At 41.4% G+C, this 12993-nt stretch overlaps 1 protein-coding gene across 1 annotated transcript in view; it reads left to right on the top strand.

The window, feature by feature from the left end:
* The window catches only part of GABBR1 (gamma-aminobutyric acid type B receptor subunit 1), a 47508-nt gene that overhangs the window by 25564 nt on the left and 8951 nt on the right, over positions 1-12993 (top strand). Inside the window, exons 8-13 of the mRNA XM_083355980.1 lie at positions 428-491; positions 2583-2660; positions 4501-4651; positions 5515-5647; positions 10972-11088; positions 12396-12503. Coding sequence (XP_083212106.1) covers positions 428-491; positions 2583-2660; positions 4501-4651; positions 5515-5647; positions 10972-11088; positions 12396-12503 — 651 coding nt within the window. The remainder of the gene's footprint in view (positions 1-427; positions 492-2582; positions 2661-4500; positions 4652-5514; positions 5648-10971; positions 11089-12395; positions 12504-12993) is intronic.

The raw sequence follows: 12993 nt of genomic DNA, 5'->3' as shown, positions 1-12993 counted from the left end.
TGAAAGATAGTAAATCAAGGATAGGTCTCCCGGTTGCAGAACAAAAACTACTTTGTTCATGACCTTTCACTGAGTTTACATGTACACTTTCAGGTACAATGTTTCTTCACAATGATGACTTACTCCTTGAACTACTTGTCCCATATTTTTGAACACTGATATTCTCAGAAACTTTGCTCTGGAACTCAGACAGATTGTACTGGAACTGTACAATCTAGGGTCAAGGTGACTCAGCTTCTTAATTTCACATCCTTCTATGATAACTGCCACATTTCTCCTCTGAAACTTCTTCCCAGCAGAGAAAAACAATCATTCTTCTTCTTACTGTTGGGATGTGGGACTCTGCCCCAATTAGCACCGGCAAGAGTGCCAAACCAGGCTGCCACCATGAGGACCTTCTCTTAACACGATTTCCTTCACTCCCCAGGGACATGTGGTCTTCGATGCCAGTGGCTCTCGGATGGCCTGGACCCTCATTGAGCAGCTTCAGGGTGAGCAGAGTCCTCAGGATGCTCCACACTAAGGGTTTCCCCATAGATTGCAACATCAAGCTGACTCCCATGCCACATGAAACAGCTGCCAAAACATCAGACTCACATCATTTCTGCCCTTTAATCCTCTTCCCCCCCCCCCAAATGCACACAGGTATGCTGTAATTTCCATTTTGGATTTTTTTTTGGGGGACAGGTAGTCCTTGACTTACAGCAGTTCATTTAATGACCATTTGAAGTTACAATGGCACTGAAAAAGTGACTTATGACCATTTTTCACACTGATGGCCATTGCGGCATCCCCAGGGCCGTGTTACCAAAATTCAGATTCTAGGCAAATGAGTCATATTTATGACGGTTGCAGTGTGATCCCATTTTGCGACCTTCTGACAAGCAAAGGCAATGAGGGAGCCAGATTCACTTAACCAGCTGTGTAGCTAACTTAACTACAGTGATTCACTGAACAGCTGTGACAAGAAAGGTCGTAAAATGGGGCAAAACTCACTTAACAAATTCCTCACTTAACGACAGAAATTTTGGGCTCATTTGTGGTTGTAAATTGAGGCCTGTACCGTGTGGGAACCATGCAGTGTTACAGTTTGCCTTTTAATTTGCAGGATTCATTTTGCTCCTCCCCCCCTTCCTTTGCTATTAATTGGGTGTGTGCCAATAACCCCGCGGTATAATTTATGTCACCGGGGGGTTTATTTATTTATTTATTTTAATCCCATTTATATCCCGCCCTTCTCCGAAGACTCAGGGCGGCTTACAAGCTTAGCAGTAGCCTTCATTCTATGTATATGCCTGCTTATTAGGGCTTTTCACACACACACACACACCCAGTGGCATTATTACAAAGTCAGCTTAATTGCCCCCAACAATCTGGGTCCTCATTTTACCTACCTCGGAAGGATGGAAGGCTGAGTCAACCTTGAGCCTGGTGGGACTCGAACCTGCACTAATTGCAGGCAGCTGGTGTTACTTAAGGAGGCATCAGCCCACTGCTCCACCAAGGCTCTTACCTTTCCCCTTTATTCAGAGTGATGGGGAAATGTTTTTTATCTGTGTTCTTCATACATGCACTTTTGCACAACTCTATAGAAATCCTTCCCTTCGAATAAATAGACACAATACACACACACACACACACACACACACACACCTGAAATTGGACTTCTGCTGCAACACAGCTGTACATCCTGTTTAGAGGATTTTGTGGAGAAACGGCAAAGTCAGATGTGTGTCATTACCTTCCAGGAAATTATTGCTCTTACGATCATGTTCTCTCCCCATTACTTTTTTTTTGAGATTACAGCTCGTAGAAATATACTGCTTAGAAGATGCTCTAAAGCAGGGGCGTCAAACTCAATTTCATTGAGGGCCGCATCAGCATTGCAGTTGCCCTCAGGGGGCCGGGTGGGTGTAGCCTGGGTGGGTGTGGCCTACTGGGTGGGCGTGGCCAGAGTGGGTGTGGCCTACTGGGTGGGCGTGGCCAGCTCTACCTCGTTCGCATCAAGGGTACCTATGGGGGCCTGGGCAGGAGTGGGACAGATCTGAGGGTCTCTGGCAGAAGGAGGGTCTCTGGGCCAGGGCCGAGGCAGTGGGGGACGTTCCCTCACTGTTTCCAGGTTGGCTTTGCGCGCCACATGAAACCACTTCGCGGGCCGGATCTGGCCCCCAGGCCTTGTGTTTGACATGTCTGCTCTAAAGCAAAGGCTTGCATTTAACAGTTACCATAGATGGTGAATCAAACAACTGTGCTTGGGAACAATGCCATCTCTTGCCATGTTACACAAAGCTGTATAATATCCCCACCGAGGGCAAGGAATTATTCAACATTACAATGATCAGCGCCTCACAATAAATACTGTATAATTATGTAGAAATGTTCCATTCAGCATAATTATACAGGATTTATTTTAGCGTGTTTCCTTTTATAAAAGGCAATCAGGTGTGTCTATGCTCTTGCTATTTTTTTAAAGATTCAGTTCTGGCATTCTGGCAGTTTAAAAACTGGTCCAATAGTCTTATCTTTCCGTAAATCCATTACTTGATTCTTCTATTGTCTAGAATTCTTCTCTCTGCCAACAGATGGTGTCTACAAGAAGATTGGCTATTATGACAGCACTAAGGATAACCTCTCCTGGTATAGCAATGACAAGTGGATTGGTAAGAGACTGAAAGATGTTCATTGTGAGTAGGAGTGTGCAAAATGTTTTGAGCTCAAAGTGTTTTAAGTGTTCTGAGCTTAAAATAAAATAATATTGCTTTGTTCCAAACATCAAACAAAATCATTTCGAGCAATGGCGTTTTGACTATTTTGGATATGTAAGTAAGCACTGAAATTTATTTATTTTTATTTTTTATTTTAATTCCATTTATATCCCGCCCTTCTCCGAAGACTCAAGGCGGCTTGCAAGTTTAGCAGTAGCCTTCATTCTATGTATATGCCTAGAAATACTGTTTCTAACTGAAGCCGGCGATTTCAAGTGTTCCAAGATCAAAACAAAGCTGTACATTCCAACAGTTTAATTCTGAGGTCAGGAAATTGAGACAAAATCCTGAAATTGCTTCATGTTTTGTGCTGCTGTAACACATAGCCAAGTGATCATTTCAACAGAACATCTCAAGTAAATCAGTATAAGACACTTTCAGACTTAAAGATACAACTCAGTTCTTTCCAATTTACCTGAGGCTATTTAACAAGTGAGTCAGAATCACTCTAATAGTGAAATTGTAGGGTGAGGAACTTAACAGGTATTTTATTTATTTATTTATTTTATTATATTTGTATACCGCCCTTCTCCCGAAGGACTCGGGACGGTGAACAGGGCAATACATGTTAAAAAACAAGAATACAAAAGTTAAAAAAGATTAAACAAGATGCCCAAAAACTATAACAATAAGTTAAGTTAAAATACATAAAAAACAATAAAACCCAAACCCATCACCCATCAGGCCAGACCAGCTTGTTCAAACAGGTAAGTCTTTAGATCGCGCCGGAAGGAGTGAAGGTCGGGCGCCATCCGGAGCTCAACCGGAAGATGGTTCCATAAATCCGGCGCGCCCACAGAGAACGCCCTTCCCCTGGGGGCCACCAGTCGACATTCTTTGACCGGTGGCACCCTGAGGAGGCCCTCTCTGTGGGAGCGCACTGGGCGGAGGGAAGTTGATGCCGGCCGCAGGTGCTCCCTGAGGTATTCCGGACCCATGCCATGAAGGGCTTTGTAGGTCATTACCAGCACCTTGAATCTCACCCGGAAGACAACTGGAAGCCAATGCAGCTCGCGGAGCAGGGGTGTAACATGGGAGTATCAGGAGACTCCCAACACAACTCTTGCGGCTGCATTCTGTACCAGTTGGAGCCTCCGAGTGGTCCTCAAGGGCAGCCCCATGTAGGGAGCGTTGCAGTAGTCCAAAAGCTACCAAAAGGTTGACAGATATGAATAAACTCCCAGTGCATATTTGGGCTAAAGATGGGATTTAGATTTGAAAAGGTGAAACCTAGCAGTCTAGTTATTTCCTTGAGGCCTAAAAATGTTCTCATCCCAAGTGTAGACATCCTGGGAGCATCTATGCTGACTTACAGTAGATAATGATTCATTTCAATAACAGTTAAGGCAAAGAGTATACAGTATTCTTCACAGTGATCACACTATAAATGGTAGGAATGGGGGTCAGATAAATGAGAAAGTTTAGAGCTTTCCACTTCTTTGTATGCACGTGGGTTAATGACCATTTTTATACAGTAAAGTTAGCCAATTCCATTTTTAAGTCTTGTGTGAATTTCATAATTCGGCATTCCATGTCTGTCAAGAGACTCACCTCGGGAAATGCTTCATGCATGGGTTGAGTCAGGAGGAACTGCTTAGCCTCAGGCATTGCATCTTTTCATCTTCTCAGGTTACCTTAGGGAAACATCCCTGGACGTGGTTAGTCTTTGTGGATCTTTCTGGTGAAAAAGCCTGTGATGTGAATTCCTTTCTTCTTCCCATATCTTCCATTGCAGGTGGTGTCCCACCAGCAGATTATACAAAGGTCATCATCACCTTCCGGTACCTTTCCCAGAAGCTCTTCATTTCTGTTTCGGTGCTCTCAAGTTTGGGTATCTTGTTGGCCATCATTTGCTTGGCCTTCAACATCTACAATGGGCATGTCAGGTGGGTGGTACTTTATTTATTTATTAATTTTATATGCCGCTCATCTCACTGACAAGTGATTCTACTTAATACATCCAGCTTCTTCTGCTGAGTGAAGGCATACTTTGCATTCAAAGTCCCATTCCCAATATATCCAGAACAACAACTGGATTTTGAAACTCTGGAGCACAATTTGCCAATCAGGACAGATCAAGTGTGAGGGACCTGTAGCAATCTAGATACTGTCACATTTTAATGCTTATGGTTCCCCAATCTGACAACTTCCAGTTATGTTAGGATTTCAATTCCCAGAATCCCCCGCCAGCACAAGTTGAGTATCTGAACAAAGGTACCATGTTAGAGTCAACTGAAACGGAATATCAAGTCACAGTGAGTTGGCTTCTTAGACGGGCATATTCACCCAAAACAGTCAGAATGGTTAAGCATTTGTTTATTTCACTTAAGCACGGTAAGGCTCCTTCAGGATCCAATTCAATGATTCAAAAACATAAATTAGAATATTTTTTAAAAATCAAATGGAATCTGATTGCTTTTAAAATTGGTTAGTCAAAATGGATATTGTCTAGATCAGGGGTAGGCAACCTTGGCTCTTTTATGACTCGTGGACTTCAACTCCCAGAATTCTTGAGCCAGCATGACTCAGCTTGGAAACGTCTCCCTTTCCCCTCAGCATGGCTGGCTCAGGAATTCTGGGAGTTGAAGTCCACGAGTCATAAAAGAGTCAAGGTTGCCTACCCCTGGTCTAGTTCATTCAGCCGTAATACTTTATTTTGATCTTATAGTATAATTTGGAAGCTGGTGGCTCGAACCCTTTGTATTCCAGATTCTGCTTGGACCTTGACACTGCCCTTCTTTTTTTACAGATACATCCAAAACTCACAGCCATATCTCAACAATATGACAGCTGTGGGCTGTGCACTGGCCCAGGCAGCTGTCTTCCCACTTGGGTTGGATGGCCTTCACATCAGCAAAGACCTCTTCCCTTTTGTTTGCCAGGTACATCGTGGCTGCTCTAAAGCTTTAGAGAACATTGTGGTAGTTTAATAGCTAAACAAAGAGCAGGAAACCTGAGGCCTCCACGTGCCACTGAACTACATTTCCCAGCATACTTAACCAACTTACCTAATGGTCAATGATGCTAGGAGCTACAATCCTGTAGTTTCTGGAGAACCAGAGCTACCAGACCTGGATTATTCATCTACTCAAAACCAATTTATGATATATATATTTTAATGAAGTCTTCTCTATTTCTAATTCCATTTTAGAATTGAGAACTACCGTGGAAATCAATGGACACAGTTCAGAACTGGAATAGGCAGCATGATAACTACTCCCATATCAGTGTCCCCCAAAGTTGAACAGATACCCTAACTAGGGTTTTCTTTGTGTGAAAATATATATTTTAAGAGATTCCTAAATATTTAAATGTGTTAATATGCAGCCGAAAGTATAAATTCCTCTGTCAGTGCTAGATTTTGAGGGAATGGTGTTAGGAAGCTAACCTTTGCTCAACCAGAATTGCGTTTTATAAAGGAAATACTGTATCTCGCCCCACTTGCTGTCTTAACAGTGGACAGTACTGTATTGCTGTTGTAAACATTTTATTTTAAACAAAGGTCTCCATCCCACCACATGAAAAATAGATAGCAATGTTATTGATTATTAGAGGCAAAAATATTTTTAAATAATATTTATTAAGACATTTTACAAAGATAACAATAGATAGATTCAAAGAAAAATACATAGCAAAGTAAATGGGAAAAGGAAAAAAAGAAAAGAAGATAGAGAAAAAAAAATGAAAAACCAGAAAGCATATATATATTAAAAAAATGGCTTTCGATATTCCTCTTGGCCGTTATATGTATGCTCCTAATCAAACCATTCTCCAATTTCATTATAATTCCATTCTTTCTATAATCTATTCTTTCTAAGCATCAGAACCATAAATCACAAGGTCATTTTCTTTCTCAAGCAAAAAATCTATAAGAGATTTCCAGTGATTGATGTGTGTCCATAACGACCTTTCTCTAATCAAAGAAGTCAATTTGTCCATCTCAGCAAGTTCTGTCAATTTTGCCAACTATTCTTCCCTGGTGGATAATGCAGACTCTTTCCATCTTTGTGCATATAATAATCATGCTACAGTAATCACACATTGAAATAATCTTCCATGGTTCTTTTCTAACCATTTATCCATCTATCCTAACAAGAAAAATTCTGGCTTCAATTGAATATTAATCTTTAAAACCTTCTGCATCAAGGTATGCATGTGAATCCTATTTTTTTTTACATTTTTAGATGTCTACCAAGCAAGTCCATTCCTGTTTGTCATATTTCAACACATATTTGAATTGCCTTTATACATTCTAGATATTTTTTCTGCCATCGTTGTGCTGAGATCCTCAGAGGTGTTTGGGGGCTCAGTCTGGAGTTATATCTATTCCAGACATGTCAAACACAAGGCCGGGGGGCCAGATCCGGCCCGCGAAGTGGTTTCATGCGGCCCGCGAAGCCATCCTGGAAACAGTGAGGGAACGGCCCCCACTGCCTTGGCCCTGGCCCAGAGACCCTCCTTCTGCCAGAGACCCTCAGATCTGTCCCACTCCTGCCCAGGCCCCCATAGGCACCCTTGATGCGAACGATGTAGAGCTGGCCACGCCCACCCAGTAGGCCATACGCACTCTAGCCACGCCCACCCAGTAGGCCACGCCCACAGTGGCCATACCCACCCGGCCCCCTGAGGGCAACTGCAATGCTGATGTGGCCCTCAGTGAAATTGAGTTTGACAACCCTGATCTATTCCATACTTTCAAAATGCCATATCTAATAAAATTTCAACAAAACTTTATACATTTTAGCAATTGCATCTTCACCACTGGTACACAATTAATTTCAAATTGACCTTGCCCTATATCATAAGTCTTTTTATCCATTTTAAATCTTCCTGATAAGTGTAAATGGGAAAACCGTTGACATGATGACTATTTCTCTGTCATCAATTGCTCTCTTGATTTGATTTTTTTTATTCCCCTTGGTGATTTTTCAATAATTCCTTTACTGTAATCATTTGTCTTTGTCTGCTGCTTCTCTTCTATAAAAATGCTTTTTGTGCTGAGATCCCCAGAGGTGTTTTTTGGGCTCAGTCTGGAGTTATATCTATTCCACGCTTTCAAAATGGCACTTCTAATAAAATAGCTTTTAAGATCCACATTAACTTTATGATATCAAAATACCATAAATGTACTGCAAAATACAATTTCAGGTCAGGTTAAGCCAGACATGTCAAACATAAGGCCCGGAGGCCAGATCCGGCCAGCGAAGTGGTTTCATGTGGCCCGCAAAGCCATCCTGGAAACAGTGAGGGAACGCCCCCCACTGCCTTGGCCCTGGCCCAGAGACCCTCCTTCTGCCAGAGACCCTCAGATCTGTCCCACTCCTGCCCAGGCCCCCATAGGCACCCTTGATGCCAACGACATAGAGCTGGCCACGCCCACCCAGCAGGCCATACGCACTTTAGCCACGCCCACCCAGTAGGCCACGCCCACCCAGGCCACACCCAACTGGCCCCCTGAGGGCAACCGCAATGCTGACGCGGCCCTCAATGAAATTGAGTTTGACACCCCTGGGTTAACCCAATCTTCCTCTGCCCTTTACATCTTATAACTCTTTATATTTAACTTGTATTTTTTCCCTTGCAATACAAATTTACACTTAATGAGAAGGAAGGACTCACTGGAGAAGAGACTAATGCTGGGAAGGATTGAGGGCAATAGAAGAAGGGGACGACAGAGAATGAGGTGGCTGGATGGAGTCACTGAAGCAGTAGGTGTGAGCTTAAATGGACTCCAGAAGATGGTAGAGGACAGGAAGGCCTGGAGGAACGTTGTCCATAGGGTCGCGATGGGTCAGATATGAATTTGCAACTAACAACAACAACAACAAAATTAAATATATCTTTTTACCATTGCTTGAATAGTACATAAGTTCTTAAAACATCACTCTGGGCAAAACATTTTTATGAAATAAATTCTCCCTAATAGTGACAGTTTTAATTTCTTCCATCTTAACATGTCCTTTTTAATTTCATTCCATATCTAAAATAATAATTTCAAAATAATATGATTCATATTATAATTTGATTCATATTCATCATCATAATACCCAAGTAATTACTTTTTAAAAAATCTTAAACCAGCTTTCTCCATCAGTTCTATTTGATCTTCTGTTTCCATATTTTTGTAGGCATCTTTGTCTTTCAGCTATTAATCTTAAAACCTGCTAGCATACCAAAGACCTTTAATTTTCCCATTAATGTTTCAACTCCATCTAGTAGAGCTTCCAAAACTAACACCAGTCATCTGCAAAAGGCTTAACTTATAAGTTACTTTTTTTATCTTATTCTAGTGATTCTCTCGTGTTATGTCTATTCAGTAAAACAAGACGAGACAGTAGGCATCTTTGACTTTTTTTGAATCTCACAGAGTTTTATTAGTTATCTATTAAAACTCATTTGTGCTTTCCATGAAGTGTAAATTGATCTTACCTATTTAATAAAATTATCTCCAAATTCATATGCTCTAGAACTCTAAATAAGAAAATCCAGTTCAAAATGTCAATGCATCTAATATCAGTGCAGAACTGTTTTTCATTCTGTTGCTCCAAAATAACCAAAACATTTCTAATATTATCTTGTAATTTTAGGTCAAAACACACGAATAAAGTCCTATAACATTAAGGCAGAACAAAATCTGATTGGCTACTGATTCTTGAAATACCTTGTGCTGTTGATATCTACTGGGTAAATAGTAGATTAAAGTCTTTGCCCTGTAGAAGTTTTGTGACACAAAAACAGATGAAAAGGTTTGCCACAACCTTCAGTGGAAACTCTGGCATTTAGCTGGCACAGTTGGCAGCTTGTGGAACTTACCAAATTTCATTAAAAGTGTTTTTTTTGAAAGACTATTGAATGCTAGTCTCATAATCTCAGTTTTATGTAAACCCAAGGATGTTTTCAGATTGTTGTGCACGAATATCACAACATCCCACAATTTGGGAAAAATCTTTAATAGGCAGCACAGCACAATCTCAATCATAGCATTTCTAACCTGCAATATTGCAATGAAAAAACAGCTGAATTGGGTTTTTTTTATTAATCCCATTTATAACCCGCCCTTCTCCGAAGACTCAGGGCGGCTTACAATCTAAGAAGCACAAACCAATGTGCTTAGCAGTAGCCTTCATTCTATGTATATGCCTGCTTATTAGGGCTTCCCCCCCCCAAGCGGCATTATTACAAAGTCAGCTTATTGCCCCCAACAATCTGGGTCCTCATTTTACCTACCTCGGAAGGATGGAAGGCTGAGTCAACCTTGAGCCTGGTGGGACTCGAACCTGCACTAATTGCAGGCAGCTGGTGTTACTTAAGGAGGCATTAGCCCACTGCTCCACCAAGGTTGCCAGTAGAAGGGCTATTTTTATATATATTTTTAAACCATTACATCATTGACATCATTTAGGCGGCCTTAGTTCTGAAATAACAGAATAACCGAGTGGGAAAGGACCTTGGAGGTCTTCTAGTCCAACCCTTTGCTCAAGCAGAAGACCCTTTATCATTTCAGACAAGAGGCTGTCCAATCTGGCACCATGACTTTTGGGAGGCAAGCCATTTAATAAGATTTAATGTTTAATAACATTTTTCAAATGAGAGAGAGAATTCAGGTGGTCCTCTATCTCCAGGTAGTCCTTGACTTAGGACCACCATTGAGAATTGAGCCCAAAATTTCTGTTGCTAAGCAAGACAGTTGTTAAGTGAATTTTGCCCCGTTTCATGACTTTGCTTGCCACAGCTGTTAAGTGAATCACTGCAGTTGTTAAATTAGTAACATGGTTGTTGAATGAATCTGGATTCCCTGTTGACTTTGCTCGTCAGAAAGTCTCAAAAGGTGAGCCCATGACCCTGGGACACTGCTACCATTGTAAATATGAGTCAGTTGCCAAGCAATGGTCTTGAGTGTGAAAAACTGTCATAAGTCACATTTTTCAGTGTCGTAACTTCAAATGGTCACTAGTTGAACTGTTGTAAGTTGAGAATTACCTGTAGTGTTAGAAAATTCATCGTCTCTCCGTGGTAGGCTATAGATAACTCTCGGGAAAGTCCCAGCTTCTCTTGGTTGATTGAGAGCTTTCAGGAAGTTCTGACATTCTTTTGTGATGAGATATTCTAAAGGAAGGTATTGACTTAATATGGATTTTAGAACTAGACAAATCTGATAGTAAATAGTTCTGCTTTCTTACTATTCTTTCCCCTACCCCACTTCCAGGCTCGGCTGTGGCTCTTGGGTTTGGGTTTTAGCCTTGGCTACGGCAGCATGTTCACCAAAATCTGGTGGGTACATACCGTCTTCACCAAAAAGGAAGAGAAAAAAGAACGACGGAAGGTCTGTGTTTTGTCTTGTTATCACTCTGGGCTAAATCGTTCAAACGAAGCGAGTAGTACCGAGAAAGCATTTGGATATACCTTATATTTCCTTTGAACGCTATTATTCTTGGAAACAATTCAGAATTGGCTTGAGGCCACACCAAGACGGAATTGGCAATATTTGCTCAAAAGTTGCAAGGGTGTTCATCGTTCTTCTATTCCGCAGGAATTTAATCTTGAAATCACACCACACCCTTGTTCCACTAAAATAATCGTTGATAGAGATTAGAGTTCCCTACTCTGCCAGATACTTTTATCTTTTCTATCTGGTGGGTGTGTCCTTAGGGTTTGACACAGAAGTTCATAAATCTTAGCAAAACCCAGATCTAAACCCAGTGTATTTACATCTGAGTTTTGCTACAGTTTACGACTGGCTGCCGATTTGGAGGGGAGCACACCGTTTTCAGGGTGGGAGGATCAGTAAATTTGATCTTACAACCATACTAAAGAAAAGGCGTAATAAATAAATTGTCAGTGTTCCTTAGCCACGTTCCTTGCTTTCTTCCTCTGTGTGTGTGTGCGCCCTTAGCCTCTTGTTGAAACTCTGCTGAACTTTGCTGTTTTGTTTTGATTTATTGCTTTACAGTGTTGTTTTCTTACATTTATGTTGATAAGTTTCCCAAGGAACTGTCACTGCAGGAACAGAACTTAAATTCATAGGCACGTTTAGAAGGCTGCCTCATATTAAATCAGACCATTGAACCATCCAGTCTGATATTGTTGTGACTGGAATAAGTTTCTCCAGTCCTCTCTGGATACAAAACAGGAATTTGTGTGTGTGTGGGGGGGGAATGTATTTGCACACAACTTGTCTCCCAGAACATCTTTGTGTTGTCTTATTTATTACTTTAAGCCCACTTTTTCCACTAAACTTTTGACACAAGGTCTTGGGTTTCCCACACTTTCTCAACTTTCCTCAGCCTGATGCCTTCCAGGTAACATTCACTTCAATTCCCAGGCTTATGAGAGTCTGAAGACCAGCCACGAAGGCACCAGCTCGGGGAAAACTGTTGTTCCCATAATCAGAAAAATGAAACATGTGAAATAGGTGTGTATTGTTTCCATAGTACCCAATAATACACGATAAAGACATTGGGTAAACAATTATTATTATTATTATAGTTGACTAGATGGATCCATGGTCGTGAATCCCCAGGCAGCTAGAATACGTGGTCTCCAGTATCCGTGAAATTTCATATATTCTATTCCATTCCTTTGAGTGGGTTTAGCCTCCAATTCTCTCTCTCTCCTTTTCCCCCCCCGCAGACTTTGGAAACCTGGAAACTCTATGCCACTGTTGGATTGCTGGTTGGGCTTGATTTTGTCATCTTGGCTATCTGGCAAATAGTTAACCCACTGAAACGCACAACAGAGGTAACATCCTAAGGTGGCATCATTTTAAAACAAGCTACGGGTTCAGGGGTTCCAGTTTGTTGAAACGGCTGTTGGGTCTGTTAGTACTAAGATGTATGAAACAACAATTTTTTTAAAAATTCCACGGAGCGTACAAAACTGCCTTTCTATCATTAGCCCACAAAGTTGTAGCAAGCTAAAGAGGCAAAAATTATGTTAGCCTGAACCAGAAAGTCTTGCCTTTTCAGCTATGAAGTAATGCTTTATCAAACATGCTTACCTACTCTTATATTAAAAGCCTCTTCAAGAGAAGATTCCACATTCCTATTAGATCCATGAGGGGGGCCTTGTGGCCTCCCAGTTGTTGTTATTTGTAATAGCCCTCATCACAGGCCGGAGTTCCTGCAAGGTGTCATTCAGGAACCACAGAGAGGACTACCAGTCCCATGTTACTGGAGATGGTTCTCATTCCATTGACCACTCTTTTTTTTTTAACAGAAAAAGCCAACAG

The sequence above is a fragment of the Vipera ursinii genome, assembly GCF_947247035.1.
Source record: "Vipera ursinii genome assembly, chromosome: 2".
Taxonomy (NCBI): Eukaryota; Metazoa; Chordata; class Lepidosauria; order Squamata; family Viperidae; genus Vipera; species Vipera ursinii.
Note: the sequence above shows the minus strand (reverse complement) of the source record. Positions and strands in the feature narration are given on the sequence as shown.